This window comes from Protopterus annectens, chromosome 1.part2, assembly GCF_019279795.1.
Source record: "Protopterus annectens isolate FY-2018-M chromosome 1.part2, PAN1.0, whole genome shotgun sequence".
Classification (NCBI taxonomy): Eukaryota; Metazoa; Chordata; order Ceratodontiformes; family Protopteridae; genus Protopterus; species Protopterus annectens.
In genome coordinates, this window is record NC_056727.1 from 811,463,030 (window position 1) to 811,483,080 (window position 20,051).

Sequence of the window (20,051 nt, forward strand, 5' to 3'; positions counted from 1 at the left end):
GTTTAAATACTTGGGATCAGCAATTCAGAGTAATGGTGCGTGTGGAAGAGAGGTAAAGAAGAATGCAGGCAGGGTGCAGTGGGTGGAGAAGAGTGTTAAGAGTGATTTGTGACAGACAGGTATCAGTAAGAGGGAAAGGGAAGGTCTACAAGATGGTAGTGAGACCAGCTATGTTATATGGGCTGGAGACGGTGGCACTGACGAAAAGGTAGGAGTCAGAGCTGGAGGTGGCAGAGTTAAAGATGTTAAAATTTGCATTGGGTGTGATGAGGATGGACAGGATTAGGAATAAGTATATTAGAGGGTCAGCTCAGGTTGGATGGTTTGGAGACAAAGTCACAGGGGCAAGATTGCATTGGTTTGGATGTGCTGAGGAGGGATGCCTAGTATATTGGGAAAAAGATGCTAAGGATGACGCTGCCTGGTAACAGGAAAAGAGGAAGGCCTAAGATAAGGTTTATGGATGTAGTGAGAGAGGACATGCAGGTGGTTGGTGTGACAGAGGAAGATGTAAAGGATAGGAAGAAAAGGAAACAGATGATCCACTGTGGCGACCCCTAACGGGAACAGCCAAAAGAAGAAGAAGAAGAGGAAGAAAAAGATTTTGCTTGAATATGCTAAACTACCTCTTTGAAGGATTTACTTTCAGTCACAGATAACCAAGCCCATCTTTTGTTTCAAACAATTAATTACAACAGTGTGGGTGGTGACATGCAAACTTGCTACAAATACTGCTTTTGGATACTTAACAAACCATGCAGTTTAGATGCTTCATCCTGAAATAGATTTACACGTTCAAAATAAAAGGAATTTAACAGCTTTGCACAAATCAGACCACTTCAATGAAAAAAGAAACACTAACATTGTTTTGAGAAAAATCCTAAGAAGTCAATAACTCGGCACTATTACTGTAACTAAGTGTACATAATGCAGTCTATTTATGGAATTTAGTGTCTGTTATATTATGAGGGCATAAAATTATGAGCATAATTATAGTATAAAAACAAAAACTCAACTATGCCTTTGGTAAATACACACAACAGTGTACTAGTATCAAAATGTTCATATTTTTCATATTCAGATCACTTTCTTATCCAGTAAGAGGTGAAAACTCTGAACATACAATTGAAGACAAGAAGCTATTATGACAATTGAGATTAAATTCCAGGGCATGTCCATGTTTAAATGATGATATATCTATTATAGGTTCATAGATTAGTACTAAGCTAATTGCCCTTGCAAGCCATTTTAAGCTTAGCCAATTATCCTTTGTGAGACTCAAACCCTGCACCTTGTGTTTGTAAGGCAAACACCTTAACCATTAGGCCACCCTCCCGATGTTTAACTGTGTTTTAAAATTTAAGCCTGCCAAACTATAAAAACTCTTTTTGTTTGGTACCTGTTTTATGTATTTTTGTATATTTTATTTGTTATGTATATTTAAGTATTCAGTCACATGATTTCTTGATCATATTACGTATATCACATGGTTTATATGCCTATTTAAATGTTTGTATACCATGTGTGTGTTTGTATTTTGAAAAAGTCTCTAATAAAAGTGAGATAAAAGTGCTCAGTTTCACTGGAAGAGATTGGGTCAGCATTCTTTTCATTTATGTACTAAACACCTACCATTATACTGATGTATTATTACCACATAGAATATAAAGATACATTAAAAGCATATACATTGTTTAGATTCATGGGTGAAATTTTAAGACGGGGCACTGCAAACTTGGCAGTTGTTATGCATAGATGATTATACAATCCTGGTCAAAATAAGCCATAATGATTAGAAGACCTTAACAGTTTACATGGCAGGTGCTCCTAAGCCTTAAAGATACAGTAAAGTAATAGCCACTGCTAAGTATGGGTGATACAAGATTTTATCTACAACTTTGACTGTTTACCCATAAAGATAAAGGCCAAGTGAGTACATTTTGCTAACAGGTGCTAAAACTTGTATTATTCTTACTCTGGCAGTGATTATAAGTCATATACTACAGTTTCTTAAAATATGTTTCTTACATATTTTTAAACAGTTTCACTGCATAATGGCTCTCTTTTAGCTCATGTTCAACTCATGGGATGTCTACATTGATCCTAAGCAATGGAGAAATCCTTTCCACACTTCTGAATTCCACACTGATCTTATTAATTTGCTTGGAACTCTCTACCAAAAGCTATAAAGTAGTCATACAGTCATATTTATTTTAAGAAACCTCTCCATTCTCACTTACATGAAGAAAACAAATGTAATTGCTTTAGAGATATTGGTTAACATACTTTCTTTGCCTCGCCTTTCTTCTTCTTCTTTCGGCTTTTCCTGGTTAGGTGTTGCCACAGCGGATCACCTGTCTGCTCATGTTTGGCAGTGGAGTTTTACGGTGTCGAGTTGCCTGCCCGGTGCCCAACCTTCCACAGAAGGCACACACATGCAAGCACTCATGCCTAGGGCCAATTTAGAGAATCCAATCCACCTACAGCATGTCTCATTATAGCCAATTACTGGTGAATATTCCTTTAATACCTCAGCTATCACATCTAAATATATACTGTTACAGAAATATGTATTAATATGTATGTTTAGTGCTTATTAGAAGCTAACAGAGTTAACACATTTCATACTATTTTATGTACAGCTTAATTCTGTATGAAATTATAAGATAATTTTTCAAACCACAGTATGCTTTCTGAAACTGCAACATGCACCCTGACCTAGTATTTGCTAGCACAGCAAAATTCATGTTTATGCCTTTTGGAAATGTACTGAGAAGCAGGTGATTATCTGCTAGGTCAGGAAAATGCATGAATAGTGTATGAATAGAACAATACTGTTTTCTATAATATGATTGAATATGAACAATCAGCTCTGTTCATGTTATGAGAACATGCACAGCTGCGGAAAAGAAGAGATACATAAGACAAAGGACTGCTTGAAGAATCTGTACTTGCTTTGTGCTCGAATTAGCTATAGTACCTTGAATGGTAACATAACATAGTGGGAAACTGAATCTAACCGGTGGTCACCAAGGCCACGTTGTTTTTCTTAGGAAGTTTTTCATAAAATTGATAGTGCAAGCAGAAAATCATAAACAAACAGCTGCTATGAAATGATGATGTTAAAACTTGCGATCTGTTACGTCAGCTTGGTAGGCAATGTCTTGTTAGAAAGTGTATAAAGATGGACTTACTTCCTGATTTTAGTTAGACAAACACTGTATTAGCACGTTTTTGTCTCCTTGCTGCAAGATTAAAGTGCCTTAACCTGAACCTGCCATGTATTGATCATTTTTGAAGTTTATTTTTCCTTTGACAGACTGGTCCTTTGAGCTGGAAAACTCTCGCTCTAGCTCAGGTCAGATGGGCCCGGTGGCATGAAACCGTAAGGGGAAGAGACCACATCGGTTCTTCTGCTCTGAAAGACCTCCAACTGAATTGTCGTTCAAAAGAGGCTAGTCACTGTTTCTGTTCTGCGATTGGAGGACGAGTCAACGGTTCCAGTGAGATGATCAATCACGGAGGCTCAGGTAAGGAGGAATTTACCTTTTCTTTGTTTCAGATCTGGGACTTGTTACAGTATTTGTTTTTGTCAGGGAGATTTTATATAAATCAGGGATAAAAAAGATTGCTGTCTTGTCATAGATCAGGGAAACAGGATAGGTAGGCAGACAGTTATTCTAGACAGACTGTGAAATAGAGAATCGTGGTACCACATGATAAGAAGGGTTACGTAACAATTTCTAACTAAGTTAAGACAACATGGGAAATAAGTGCACAAAAAGATCCCTAGATCCGCCATTAACCGAAGATGCGAAATATATGCAATTACAACGTGCTGATAACATTAGGTACTATACAAAATGGGTTAATAGATACAAATTTGATGGCAAATTAGATAAACCTTCACTTATCAAACTTGTCAAACAACTTAAAACAGATGCAAAAGGTCAGGTAAAAAAGCAATGTCAGTTGGGAGTTCCTCAGGCACACAGGTGGCTTGAGGAAGTAAACCGCAGGGAACAAAAGAATAAAAATTCAAAAGCAATGTTTTTAGATAAAGAAGACAATAACCTAGTAATGGCATCAGCCCCTCTGCCCCCTCCGCTTCCATTACCAGAATATGAAGCGAGTGGACAAGCTGATCCACCTCTGCTATATCCAACTGTCCCTGTGAAATCAAAACCGTTTGTCAGAGATCCTGTCGAGACTAGGTCTTGAACGCGCAACTTAAGAGGGGATATTGAATTGTATGAAATAAATAAAAATTCACAAGCTATGAGTGAAGAAGAGATATGTCCACTCATAGAAGTACCAAATCCACAGAAAGGACAGGCAGGACAGGACCCAACTCTTCTAGTATATAGACCGTGGACACCGGAGGACATCCAGAAAGCCACAGAGGGAATTCCCCATCCAAAAGTTAATTTTAGAAAATTCTTAGAAGACTTACAGGGCATGAGGTTAAGTTACCATTTAAATGGAGAGGAAGTAGAGAAAGTAGTCAGACAAATCATAGGTCCAGATTGGCACATGATCAGTGGCAACTGGAATCCCCGTGACGCAGAACATAGGCCACTCCCACATAGTAACGCAGAACTGGATAACAGAGTGAAAGGTCCGACAGACCGAATCTCTGAGAAATGGAAGCCTAGGGCTGACAGGAATTGCATTAATCAATGCATCCAACAAGAAGGTGAAACTGTTGATAGATATTATGCCAGATTATTAGAGTGTTTTAATAACCATTGTGGAATGCAGGTACCTGAAGACCAAACCCATGATTCCCCAAATGAGCAGCAACTAAAGAATGCATTTTTGAAGGGTAGTATTGCACCCATAAGCAGTTTTATTACGAAGCACATGGTAGATCATCATACGAGTAGATTACAGTCATTACTTGAATATGCAAGACATGCCGAAAGGCATTTTAATAGCAGAAAGAAAAAGAAAACTCAAGTATTTGCAGTAGAAGACGGAGCAGAAGTCTTTGTAGTACAGTCCGGGAAGAAGGGTAAGAAAAATGCCCAGGGAAACAAACAATCTGATAAGCTATCAGAGGAGTTTGAAGAGAGAAAGAAAAGGGGTGAATGTTTTAAATGCGGGGAAAAAGGGACATTTAACAAGGGATTGCAGGCAAAATAAAAAGGTAACCACGGAAGACAAGGAGGGTAAGGACTGACTATATGGTAGTCAAGAATCACTAGAAGGGAATAATCAAGAAAAGACAAGTGCAAATGTGACAGAAGGAGTACACAATGTGATAGAAGAAAAAGAGGATGTGCATGAAATCACAGATAATGAAGAAAATGAAATCTTGGACTTAGCATTATTGAGCTTAGAGCTCTACTTAGCAGACACAAAACCGGAAATTACACGTCTGGTAGAGGGGAGGGAAGTTAAACTCCTGTGTGACTCAGGGGCTTCACGGACCCTGATACATCCTTCCAAACTACCAGAAAATTCAGAATCACTTGATTACATATTAGTAAAAGCAGCTAATGGACAGCTGTATCAGGAGCCACTCTCCCACAACATAGCAATAACTGACCCTGTTTCAGGGATGACCCAGAGCAGCAAAATTGTTGTTTCTGCAAAATGCCCAGTAAATCTTTTGGGCAGAGACCTTATGCAGATATTTGGCATAGCAGTAGTTTCAACTATGCAAGGTATGGAAGCACAGCGACAAATGGATACTTTTGTGGTGCGACCGGAGGGTGAAACATTTTATTGGTACAGCCAGGACTTGGTTACGACTGGTCCAGGGGCAGTAACTGAAGAACTGATGAATGTAGCCATCAGTAAATCCCCCTCCCTTGACACTGATAAACAGCATTTGTTGCATTGTACTCTATATTACTGTAGCAAACCAGGACCTGATAAAGAATATGAGCAAGAACTGTTTAGAAACCATGCTAACAGATTGTACTGGGATACAGAAGGAAACAGTGTAGTTAGCTGTTCATTGCCCCAGGAATTCCTAGCACTTTACAAATCTAATCGATTACCACATGTTAGTTTGACTAAAGATAAGAATGTGAGGTGGGCAGACCTAGGAGAAAAAGTCACGAGGTGGGAAAAACAGAATTAGAACTATCAGAACAGGAAGTACAAAAGCAGAAGTTGAATTGGATAACACAGACACACCCAGCTGTGCACTTGCAGGCAAGTGAGGACAGCTGAGTAGCACTCTTACTAGAGGAGGAGGAAAAAGCCTTACGAGGCATACCAGAGACTCTCTGGTCAACAGGGAAATCAGATGTAGGACTTATTCGTACAGCAGGACCAGTCACTATCATGCCAAAGTCAGCATTTAGACCTCAAAAGAGACAGTATCCCTTAAAGGATGCAGAAGTAGGAATCAAACCTATAATAGCAGCCTTACTTAAGGAAGGAGTATTGATAGAATCTCCCGATTCGCCATGTAATACACTCTTATTTCCTGTTAGGAAAGCAAATGGAGAATGGCGAATGGTCCAAGATTTACAAGCTGTAAATGACGCAGTTATACCTAGAGTACCTACGGTGCCAGATCCACACACCTTATTAAATGATTTGAAACCTCAACAGAAGTATTTTTCTGTGGTAGATATTAGCAATGCGTTTTTCTCAATACCGATACACCCTGACAGCCAACATTGGTTTGCATTTACATTTCAGGGGAAAAGGTATACATACACGCAATTACCACAGGGATAATGTGAAAGTCCAACAATATTCGCACAGGAAATGGCAAGTAACCTGGTGGGATTTATCCCACTGAAAGGCAGCCAAATTTTACTTTATGTAGACGACATTCTGCTGGCAGCCCCCACCCAGCAAGAATGCAGAGAAGATACCATAGCATTACTACAATTTCTAGCCACTCAAGGACACAAAGTAAACAAAAACAAACTGCAACTTTGGAAAAAACAGGTTAAATACCTGGGATATGTAATATCCAAAGAAGGCAGAATAGCAGATGAAGACAGAAAAACAGCAATATTACAAGCACCCAAACTGACTACCAAGAAGGAAATGATGTCCTTTCTAGGTACGACTAATTTTTGTCGGAGTTGGATTCCAAACTATGCCTTGAAATCTGCTCCACTGACCAACTTAATATTCAAGAAGCCTATGGCAGCACAAGATTCATTACAAAGGACACCAGGAGCAGAATCAGCTTTCTGCAAATTGAAACAACTGATAGCATCCTCATTAGTTTTAGGATTACCGAACTATCATAAACGATTTTTTCAAACTGTAGATTGTAAGCAGGGCTATATGACATCAGTGTTAACACAGCAACATGGGGACAAACAATGCCCCATAGCTTACTATTCATCACAGCTAGACCCAGTGGTGTGATCCTTGCCACACTGTGTACAAGCAGTGCAATGGCAGTGCAGGCTTCAGCCTCAGTAGTATTGTTCCACCCTCTTGCATTGAGAGTGCCTCATACAGTCACGATTATTTTACTGCAAGAAAAAGTAGCATATCTTTCTCCTGCTAGACATCTTTCCTGTATGACTATACTGTTGAGCCAACCTCATATGACGATGTACAACTTTGAATCCGTCAACCTTGCTCCCAACCCCTGCAGATGGCAAACCACACTGCTGCCTGCAGGAGATTGAGCAAAAGACACTGCCTAGAAAAGATCTCACGGATGTTCCCTTGGATGATACCGAGGTGACATACTATGTGGACGGCTCGTGCAGGAGGGGTCCTACAGGACCAAATCTAGTGGGGTATGCAGTAGTTTCTGATACTGAGATTTTAGAAGCAAAGTCTTTACCACATAACTTATCTGCACAAGCAGCAGAATTGATTGCTTTAACAAGGGCATGTACCTTGGCAAAGGATAAACGTGTGAACATTTTTTACTGACAGCCAGTATGCCTTTTCTACTGTACATGTTTTTGCGCAACACTGGAAAAATAGAGGAATGATAACATCTACTGGTAAACCAATTAATCATGCGCAATTTATTTTAGATTTGTTAGAATCTATTCAGTTACCTCAGAAAGTAGCTATTTGTAAATGCGTAGCTCATACCAAACAACAGGATAGGATTTCAAAAGGTAATGCGAGAGCTGATACAGCTGCAAAGCAAGCAGCTTCAGCTTCAGAAGTATTTCTTTTGAGTGAGGAATTACAACCATCTGAAATTTTATATTTAGAAATGTTAAAAACAATGCAGACACTTACTACAAATGTAGAAAAACAAAAATGGATAAAATGAGGAGCAATTCTTGAGAAAGGGCTGTACATCTCCAAATAAAGAAAACCAATTTTGCCATCTAACTTGTTTAGATATGCAGCTTTGTTGAGCCATGGGCAGTGCCATGTCTCAACAGGGAGGATGGTACAGTTAGTGAATCGAGTGTTTACAACGTATGGATTTACAAACTACACAAAAAATTTTGTACAGCATGCCATGTTTGTTACAGGCATCATGCACAGGGGGCACTGAAGCCTAAGCAAGGGAGTTTCCCTACACCACAATATCCGTTCCATACTATCTGTATGGATTTTATAGAATTAAACAAATGTGAAAATAAAAAGTACTCTCTTGTCATTATAGATATGTTTTCCAAATGGGTGGAAGCTTTTCCAACAAAAAATCCAGATGCAGCTACTGTTGCAAAAGTCCTCGTTAAAGAAATTATTCCTAGATTTGGCATACCGGAAAAGATCTATAGTGACAATGGCACACACTTTGTAAATCAAACCATACAACAATTGAGCCGTTATTTTGGGATTTCCTTGAAAAACCATTGTGCATACCACCCCCAATCTGCAGGATTAGTAGAGAGGCATAATGGAGTTCTGAAAAATAAGCTTAGGAAATTGATTAGTGAGACACAAAAGAACTGGGTGCACTGTCTGCCTCTGGCACTGTTGAGCATGAGAACTGTTCCAAATGTAAAAGGGTTAACTCCTTTTGAAATACTGTTTGGGAGGGCATATTATACACCTCAGTGGAAACCTCTCATGCCTGCAGACCAGGAGGCTGACAGTTCACTTGCAGAGTATATGAGGCGATTTTTGAATAACAAATTTCTGCAGTTAAATTCTGTTTCAGATAAAGAACAAGCCAGACCATCGGAAGCAGCAGTAGTCCCAGGCACGTGGGTCTGGGTGAAGGTCGTGAAGAAAAGAAATTGGAGTTCTCCAAAGTGGGAAGGGCCATACCAAGTGCTACTGTCAACACCCACTGCAGTCAAGATCGAAGAGCGAGCGTCCTGGATTCATCTGACACACTGTAAACTGGTTAAGAACTTTGAACTGGACAAAAATCTTGTTACTGCTATACAACGAGAACAAAATGACCAGGTATGGAGTAAACAGAGATGCAGAACAACCTCAGAAAAATTGCATGATCATCCTGTTAGCTATACTGATAACAATGATCTTTTTGCTGTGGCCTTTCCTTTTTTCAGCCACACGAGTTGAACTGAACAAACGTGATGCATTACTCATAGACTGGCATCCAAACTTTAACACTTACCAAGCAATTAAATATGTGTATGCTGAGACTTTTAATGTTTCGAACTGCTGGATTTGCCCAGCTATACCAACAGCATACGGGGGATTATTAATGACTGCTGTCCCCCTAGGGGTCAATGAGACCTGGGAAAATTTGATCTTTGATACTACACCTGTGAAATCACAAGACAAAATAGCATTGTACCTACCTGTTACACAAAAAGGAATTGTATGTTTTTATAAAAATGACACTATTCAGGTGGGTTGGAGCAATTGCAATGTGACTGTTTCTTATAAATGTTATATTAAGGCTAATAAGGTGGAAACTATCTGTGATGCAAACTATGATTCATATCTTGAGAAAATGAAAAAAACTGTTAGTGAAATACAACATAATCCTGTTCATTTGAAGCAACTTTCTATTATTGACAAGAAAATGTTTCATGCAGGGCAAGCATATATCAATACTAAAGTAGAGAATTGTTATTTTGTTTGCGGGAAAAAGGCATACAAATGGCTACCTGAGAATTGGTCCGGCAGTTGTTTTTTGGGTTACCTTGTCCCGGCCATACGACACACTGCAGCTTTGCCTCAAGGGAAAATTCGAAATGTCAGAGAGGTCAGCAGTGAACCTGGAAGTCCAATCAAGAGACCCGAGAATCCAGTGGGACGAATCGAAGCAGGGTGGAGAAACCATAACTCAGTGAAAAACAAAGATAAACTGACACACATGGACTTGAGTGACACTATTATATCATGGGCAGGCATAGCCCCTGCATATGGCGCAGTGAAATCGATTTGGGAGCTGAGAAAACTGTCCAAACTTCTCAAAGTTATGAGCAATGCAACTTTTTCTGCTCTCGAATTAGTGACCGATGAACTAAATGCTATGAGAACTGTGGTGCTTCAAAACCGCATGGCTCTTGACTTCATCCTAGCGGCGAGAGGTGGTACGTGCGCTTTAATCAAAGAAGAATGCTGTTTGTATATTCCTGACAACTAGCATGAGATAAACGACCATCTTGAGGTGATCCAGCAGGTGTCGACCATGACCAAACCAGGCCCAAACCCTCTGATGGACTTTTTCCAGAATTTGTTTGGGGGGCGGGGTTCCATTCTAATGAACATCCTGATTGCCATTTGTGTGGGATTACTCCTATTAGGAGCATGCATTTGTTGTGGTATTCCCTGCATGAAAAAGTTAATCTAAGATTTTATAGACATATCAGTTTCTGAGACTTTATATCAAAATACTGAAATTGAAGAGTTGTTGAAAACTGAAATGCTTTCATAAGTTTAAACTGAATGACTCTCTTAATTGCAAATCCGAAATGGAAGAGGTTAGGAGAAGAAGCAAACTGTTTATGCTTTTGAAAATAGAATAAAAAGTATTAACAGGGGGGGAAATGTTAGAGAAATATGTATTAATATGTATGTTTAGTGCTTATTAAAAGCTAAAAGAGTTAACACATTTCATTCTATTTTATGTACAGCTTAATTCCGTATGAAATTATAAGATGATTTTTCTAACCACAGTATGCTTTCTGAAACTGCAAGATACACCCTGACCTAGTATTTGCTAGCACAGCAAAATTCATGTTTATGCCTTTTGGAAATGTACTGAGAAGCAGGTGATTATCTGCTAGGTCAGGAAAATGTATGAATAGTGTATGAATAGAACAATACTGTTTTCTATAATATGATTGAATATGAACAATCAGCTCTGTTTGTGTTATGAGAACATGCACAGCTGCGGAAAAGAGGAGATACATGAAACAAAAGACTGCTTGAAGAATCTGTACTTGCTTTGTGCTCGAATTAGCTATAGTACATTGAATCGTAACATAACATAGTGGGAAGCTGTATCTAACCGGTGGTCACCAAGGCCACGTTGTTTTTCTTAGGAAGTTTTTCATAAAATTGATATTGCAAGCAGAAAATCATGAACAAACAGCTGCTATGAAATGATGATGTTAAAACTTGTGATCTGTTACGTCAGCTTGGTAGGTCTTGTTAGAAAGTGTATAAAGATGGACTTACTTCCTGATTTTAGTTAGACAAACTCTGTATTAGCACGTTTTTGTCTCCTTGCTGCAAGATTAAAGTGCCTTAACCTGAACCTGCCGTGTATTGATCATTTTTGAAGTTTATTTTTCCTTTGACAATATCACTTCTTGTTGTCTATTACATAGAAACATCTCCCTTCTTATCTTTAGACTCAGGGTGCTTTGAAAAACTGTGTTGCATTATTAGCTTGCAAATGTTGTTTTAATCAGAAATGTGCATGCCTACACACACACACACACACACACACACACACACACACACACACAGATAGCTACGCAGATATAGCTAGACATAGACAGATACACAAACATTAGTACTGTGACCTATGTCTTGTAAATATTCATTGCATTTTGGACACCATTACACTACTGAATTCAAGTGTATGCTTACCTCACTGTATATTTATTTGACTGTAATCTGATTTTAATGACTCTATTTTGTTTCTGCCTTAATGGCCCAGGTCATAGCTGAAAAACATCCTCAGATTACTCCACCTATCCGGTCAACAAATATTAAATTTTAAATAAAGAACTAACATTAGGAATGCTGAAGGGAGTGCACAAAAACAGAGTAAAGTTATATTTTGACAAACAGTCATACATTATTTGAAGTGGATTCAAGTTTTATAGGACTTGGTGGAATATTAGGGCAGATGCAAGAAGAGAATCAGTGATACCACATGCAAGCATGTCCTTATGTGATGCTGAGTAGGGATATGACCAGACTGAAAAGAAAGCTGCTGCCACCACTGTGGGCATATGAGAATATCATTTGCACATTTTTTAAAAATGTACTCAGAATTAACAAAGTTCTAGAAAACAAAATTAGCAACCCTACATTGAAACCTACCCTCAGAACATAGAAGAGGTCATTACAGTTTGTACCATACCAATCCAGTGTACAACAATGAAAAGGAGTGCATGATATTGAAGACCATTTGTCAAGACTTCCTGAGAATTTTACAGCAAATGATGACATACCACATCATATGCTTATCTGTGTGAATTTGACTGCGGCTATGCTGATACTAGACCGTTCAGACTACCAGATACAAGATGCTATTCACAGATGTGATTTGCTGGGCTGACATACAGTGTACACCACATGTCAGAGTCCAGCGTAAGTTGATAAGTGGGTCCTAATAACACAAGAATAGTAGCATACAACACTGCACACCAAGAAGAATTTTGGCATTTGCCATACCAATGTCGCAATTCAAAAATCCCTGAATTATGGCAGCTCATCTGTAAACTATGAAAACTGAATGTCATAGCCGTGGCTCCAGATGGTTATGTATAGCCATGGCTCCAGATGGTCATGTATAGCCGTGGCTCCAGATGGTCATGGACAATGATGTCTACAGCAAATCATTGCTCTGGAACAATAGCAGCTTGCACTGTATATATGTCAGTGAGCATGCATAAATATAACAGTAAATCTAAATACATGATGGGCAATGGTGCCATGCATAAATGTTGCACAAGAAATCAGCTTTGCTACTCAGCCTACAGTACTGATGCTTTGAATCCGTAAGTAAGTATATACAATACGTACCCAGCATCCTGCATACTGCAGTACCAGCAATACAATACATACATAGCATCCTGCATACTGCTGTACCAGCAGTACAATACATACACAGCATCCGGCATACTGCAGTACCAGCAGTACAGTATGCACATTAGTATCCTGCATACTGTTTTACCAGCAGTACAATACGTACACAACATCCTGCATACTGCAGTACCAGCAGTACAATACGTACATAGCATCCAGCATACTGCAGTACCAGCAGTACAATATCAGGGCTACACTAATATAAGATAGCCAGATGCTCCACACCTGACAGTTCCTTGCAGGTCTAAATGAGTGAATTACACTGTGACAGCATTCAACAGTGCTTACATCATAATGGAAATTCATACCACTAATACAGCTGATGGTTGTAGAAGGCTGATACTTACTACTTACAAAAAAATTCATAGAAGTACTTGTGGCTAAGAAATAAATGACAATGAGGGCAGCATGGTGGAACAGGAGGTGAAATACTGCAATATTTCAGGGATTTAGCAATCAACTCCTGACTTTCCATAATAAGGTACAGTTCTTGTCCTTTTTTCTTCTAGTTTGAATACTATGTTGCCTGAAAGTGAAGGAAGGGTGAAAAACAAATAGTTGTTCTTTGGGAAGGTCAACCTGATTCAGGTGAGGCTGATGAGGCAGGAAGTTTGGTATCTTGAAAGAAACGCAGTGTTATTTTTTTTTTAGCCAATGATAGGCACGTTTGTTATAGAGGAAATCTGTAAATGACAGGATACAGTAATGGATGTTTGTATATACTGTTAATAAGGTTTATGTTTATGTACCTGAAAAAAATGATAGAGATTATTAAAGAGATTTAAACTGACTCATTTACACAGTGCTGCAATATGAAATTTGGCTTGCTCAGACATTTTTATTTCTTGATTCTACAAAAATCTTCCAGCCAGTTGTTATTCTAGACTTTATGGACATTTTGCCAAGCAGTACTCCATTTTAGTGAATTTGTTGTAGTACTCCATTTTACCGAATTCATTTATTGCTGGCCTGAGCCAGGAAGGATTGCCATTAACTAATTTTTGGTCATGAGAAACAATGAAAATAATGAGACAGCACATTATTAAACAACGATTCCAAGGCCGTAATGCAGCCTGTATTATCATAAGAGTGGTTGAGATTAAACTTGTTTAATTCCCCGATGTTGAACTAACTGATCTCTCTACTTAAAATCATGTGTCAGCTTTTCTCTTTTGTTGCATAGCTATGTGATCACAGTTCGTATATACATAAGGATTTTTGGGAGGTAGAACTCCCACAGGGAGTTATAGGGGAATATGTCCCCACTGCAAAAAAATGCTTTTTAAGAGATTTCATTGATCTGATGCTTCAACTGATTTGTTTGCTATAGACAAATTTTCAGGGACTCACCACAATATCTAGGTAGGTGCAGTCTGTCACTCTGATTTATGACCTGCTCCCAGATGGTACTTGCTAGGACAAAAATAGAGGTTGATGACAGTGGTAAGGTTTAACAAACTAATTACAGGATATGGTTTTATGGATGCTGGAATGCTTACTATAGTATTTAATATGACAGGTTTCTAGTTATAAAACACAGAGGGTAGACTTGTAACAGCCCAGTCAAGGGTGAATTGTCTTTTGTAGACAGGATTTGATCTGGGTAGAGATATTAACAACTTAACAGCCTGAGAAATTAACACATGTGTTTGTTACTGTGGAGGTTATCAGAGAAGGCAGCATCAATTTAAAGAGTTCTAGAATCACCAAGTTATGCTGCATAATATGGTTTCCCAAATAATTGTGTATATTAACTGCATATGATATGGTGGGACAAAGGAATGTACATTTCTGCAAAACAGATATTACAGTGAGCCCCCAACTGCATTTGACTATTGGCCATCTACAGTCACAGAATGTCTATCTGAAGAACAAGTGACAAGAACATGTGCAAGTTTATGCTTAATGAACAGCACTGTTCCCCCACTTCTTTTTCTGGTTTCAAGGAGTCATTAATCAGACTGACTGATAGTATGAATAAGCAGCTTACAGCACATGAATTACATTAACATGTCCTCTCAGTCTCAGCTGCTATGTGTTTAGGCACAACGTGCATTACCAACTCTTCTGCCACAAATCAGTTATGTTAGAAGGGCCTCCATGAACTCAGCCAATAGCCATAAAAGTCTGAGACTGTACAGCTTTCCCTGAGTGATGTGTCATGTATATCAGACTGAGCCGCTACCAACAGTAACTGATTTGTTATTGTTGTAAAACAAGACTTGCCCAAGTCACAGAACAGATAAATCATCCAAACTCAAACATCATTTTTCATTTATGATGCCATAGAACAAAACTATAAACTATACCTTCACATCTCGTGTCATTCACAAGCTGGAAACCATCTGCACAGAGACATTCAAAGGAGCCCACATTGTTGATGCATGTGCCTCCTTCCTGACAGACATTCCTCATTTTTTGGCATTCATCAATATCTGAAATTCAACAAAAACAAAATAAATAAATAGGTTCTTTGATCATCTGTTGATTTAAAACTTTGCAAAAGAAAAACATTTTCTGCATTAGTCAATTCTAGCTCCTAATGAAGTAATACAAACACATGCAGGTGTGTAGACTAAACGGTGTGCTATATTAAAAGAAATATATAAAACATACTTGGCAGTTTTTTTCTAATGAAGAAGACATCAGCTTACACAATAGAGCTTTGGACTGTGCATAAATATATGAAATGCTAGTTTGCATGAAACAAGCATGACAAGGCTGTACAGCAAGAAATGTCGGGAGCATCTACAACTTAAATACAAAAAAGTAGCATCAGCATTCAAAACTTCAAGTAATAGTAATATTGGGAGATTTAAGAAACACGTTTTTGTACTGAAAACAGATAAGGATTTAAAAACAGGCACATGATTTACTATCATGGCAATACTTAAGAAACAAGAAAGAATCACATGATCTATATACATATATATATATATATATATATATATATATATATATATATATATATAAAACTTCATTAGCCAAAAGACCACTTACCCGAATTCCAGTTGTCCGAGACAAATTCAAATAAAGCTTACAATTCTGAAACCATGTAGCACTGAATGGTTTTCACCAGGAAACAGACAACTTGGCCACCAGGGTGAACTTTGCCCTTTTCCCCTGGGAACTGCGATCTCAGAGTTGGTATATTTAGTTAGGGGGGATATGGAGGGTGTGGGGGGCAAAGCCCCCAACTTGGGTGGGTTTAAGTTTTGTGCATTTTTTATTTTACCCTGGTGGCCAGGTAGTTTGTTTCCTGGTGAAAGCCATTCAGTGCTCTGTGGTTTTGGAACTGTAAGCTTTCGCTGAATTCATCTCAGCCAACTAGAATTCACATAAGTTTTCTTTCGGCTAATGAAGGTTGATACACACACACACACACACACACACACACACACACACACACACACACACACACACACACACACACACACAGTGGACATAAAAAGTTTACACACCCTTGTTAAACTGGTAGGTTTTTCTGATATAAAAAAATGAGATCACAATAAATCATTTCAAAACGTTTCCCACCTTTAATGTGACCTATAACTTGTACAATTCAACTGAAAAACAAACAAATCTGTTAGGGGAAAAATATAAATAATCAAAAATGTACAATAAGCTGGTTGCACAAGTGTGCACACCCTTAAACTAATACTTTTCTGAAGCAACTTTTGATTTAATTATAGCATTCAGTCTTCTTGGGTACACACCTGCCATCAATTAAAGATACTCTGATTAACCCAAGATAAAGTTCAGCTGTCCTAGTAGGATTCTCCTGACATTTACTCAGTTGCCTGCTACAACAAAAGCCATGGTTCACAGAGAGTTTACAAAGCATCAAAGGGATCTCATTGTTGAAAGGTATCAATCAGGAGAAGGGTACAAAATAATTTCCACAGCATTGTATATACCATGGAACACAGTGAAGACAGTCATCAAAAAGTGGGGAAAATATGGGACAACAGTGACGTTGCAAAGAACTGGACGTCCCTCCAAAATTGATGAAAAGACAAGACGAAAACTGGTCAGGGGGCTGCCAAGAGACCTACAGCAACACTGAAGGAGCAGCAGGAATTTCTGCCAAGTACTTGCTGTGTACTACATGTGACAACAACCTCCCATATTCTCCATATGTCTGGGCTATGGGTAGGGTTGCAAGACGGAAGCCTTTCTTACACAGAAAAACATCCAGGCCTGGCTAAAATTTGCAAAATAATACATCAAGTCTCCCAAAAGGATGTGGGAAAATGTGTTATGGTCTGATGAGAACAAGGTTGAACTTTTTGGACACAATCCCAAAAGGTACGTTTGGCGCAAAAACAACACTTCCCATCACCAAAAGAACACCATCCCACAGTGAAGCATGGTGGTGGCAGCATCATGCTTTCGGGTTGCTTTTCTTCAGCTGGAACTGGAGCTTTAGTCAAGGTGAAGGGTCAAGGTGAAGGGAATTATGAGCAGTTCCAAATACCAGTCACATTTGTCCCAAAACATTCAGGTGTCTGCTAGAAAGCTGAAGATGAAGAGGAATTTCACCCATCAACATGACAATGACCTCAAGCATACATGCAAATCAGCAAAAGAATGGCTTAACCAGAAGGAAATTAAAGTTTTGTAATGGCCCAGCCAGAGCCCAGACCTAAATCCAATAGAAAATCTGTGGGGTGACCTGAAGAGGGCTGTGCACAAAAGATTCCCTTGTAATCTGACAGATTTGGAGTGCTTTTGCAAGGAAGAGTGGGCAAATATTGCCAAGTCAAGATGTGCCATGCTGACAGACTCCTACCCAAGACGACTGAGTGCTATAATTAAATCAAAAGGTGCTTCAACAAAGAATTAGTTTAAGTGTGTGCACACTTATGCAACCAGCTTACTGTGCGTTTTTTATTTTTTATATTTTTCCCCTAACACATTTGCTTGTTTTTCAGTTTAATTGTACAGGTTATAAGTCACATTAAAGATGGGAAAAGTTTTGAAATGATTTATTGTGGTCTCATTTTTTTATATCACAAAAACCTGGCATTTGAACAGAGGTGTGTAAACTTTTTATATCCACTGTATATATACTCATGCTCAGCTCATCCTCAAAGTATCTGCATGGAACTATTCACCAGGTAATATTGGCTAGCATAGTTATGTGGCAACATTTTGTGTGTGTGTGTGTGTGTGTGTGTGTGTGTGTGTGTGTGTGTGTGTGTGTGTATATATTTATATATATATATATATATATATATATATATATATATATATATATATATATATATATCATCCATCCTCTTATTTACACAGGGAATATAGCATTTTGCACTATACACTAAGAACATCAAATTATATATGCAATCATATGATTTATATACACATAGATAAAGAAAAAAAAACAAGGCATTTGTATGTTTCCAGATACAAGAAACAACATGTAACAGCAGTAATTCAGTCTTCACCATTATAACATGTTATGATGCCATTCCACTTAAACTGATTTTTACGAATCCAACATGATCATGGTATGGGATGCATTAAAAGCCTATCTTTATGGCAAAATAATAACATGGTTCAAAAACAAACAAAAAAAAAATGAGACTTGGATTTGCAAAATTTAAAAGCTCAACTCTTAAATGTTAAATCTGATCCCTCCCAACTTACCCCTGATAAGATGAAAAAAATCGAGGAGCTTAATAAGCAGTATTCAGATATCCTATCCCATAAAACTATTCTGGCATTGGAAAAACTAAAATTAAACTCCTATGCATCATCCCCTAAACACATGCATAATCTGTCAATGAGAGCCAAGATACATTCGAAATCAAATAATATAACTAAACTACTACATGAAGGCTATAATAGAACTGTTTCTGACTTAGAAGATGTTCCAAACATTTTGGCTCCACTCATTCAATTAATGAATATATAAATTTAAATATTCCTTCACTTAATTAGTTATGGCCCCATGAGAATCTTGGGTCTATATTAGATCATGGAGCGCTTAAAAAAGCGAACGGTGATTAATCGACCCTATGTAAGCAAAAGCTTACAATTTCGAACTGTCAGAACAGCGATTTTTTTCCTAGGGAAAAAAATCGCTGTTCCAACCACAACAACAAAAAAAAACATACATTAAACATTACATTATGTGGGGGGCTTCGCCCACCACACCCCGTGATGTGGGGGGCTGTGCCTCCCCACACCCCCTACTTAAATATACCAACTCCGAGACTGCGGCACAGTGCAGAAAATGGCAAAGTAATGAAGCAGCTAAGCAAATTCTTTCCCAGGTTAAGAATTTGCTTAAAAGCCGCTTCAATATTTTTCCGTTTCAGGCATTTGAGTTTGATCAAGACTTATTCGAAAGAATGCATCTTCGGTCTTCTAATAGGGAACCAGAATCTTGATACAGTTCTTGAAGCACAAATCTCACTAGAAGAAATTAAACAAAAATCAAACAATTTAAGCCCAATAAAGCCCCTGGGATGGATGGTATAATCATTGAAATATATAAATAGTTCCCCTCATCTGTACTATTCTTCTTTCACAAAACTCTTGTAGAAGTTCAGTCATATGGCACTATACCACCTTCATGGACATAGTCTTTCATCTCACTATCATAAAAGCCAACAAAGACCCATAGTTTTGTAGTTCTTACAGACCCATATCATTATTAAATATTATAAAATCTTTATGCCCATCTTCGCAGATAGATTAAAGGTCCCACTAACGCGAATAATAAATGATCAATCAGGCTTCATATATGAAAGACACACTTATGATAACATCCAAAGGATTCACAAAAATGTATCCAGGGAATCCAACAATAAAACAACCAACGATAAAAAACAGCTCCCCTGAACGAAACACCACGATCCACAATATCCAAATCCTTTATTAAATGAAGT

The 20,051-nt window shown here is 38.2% G+C and overlaps 1 protein-coding gene across 5 annotated transcripts in view; it reads right to left on the reverse strand.

Annotated features, from left to right (window-relative positions):
- LTBP1 (latent transforming growth factor beta binding protein 1) overlaps nucleotides 1-20,051 on the reverse strand; it is a 2,555,437-nt gene that overhangs the window by 409,329 nt on the left and 2,126,057 nt on the right. For all 5 annotated transcript variants that reach the window (XM_044058988.1, XM_044058973.1, XM_044058980.1 and 2 more), the window contains one exon: nucleotides 15,465-15,590. In XM_044058988.1, the coding sequence (XP_043914923.1) occupies nucleotides 15,465-15,590 (126 nt within the window). The remainder of the gene's footprint in view (nucleotides 1-15,464; nucleotides 15,591-20,051) is intronic.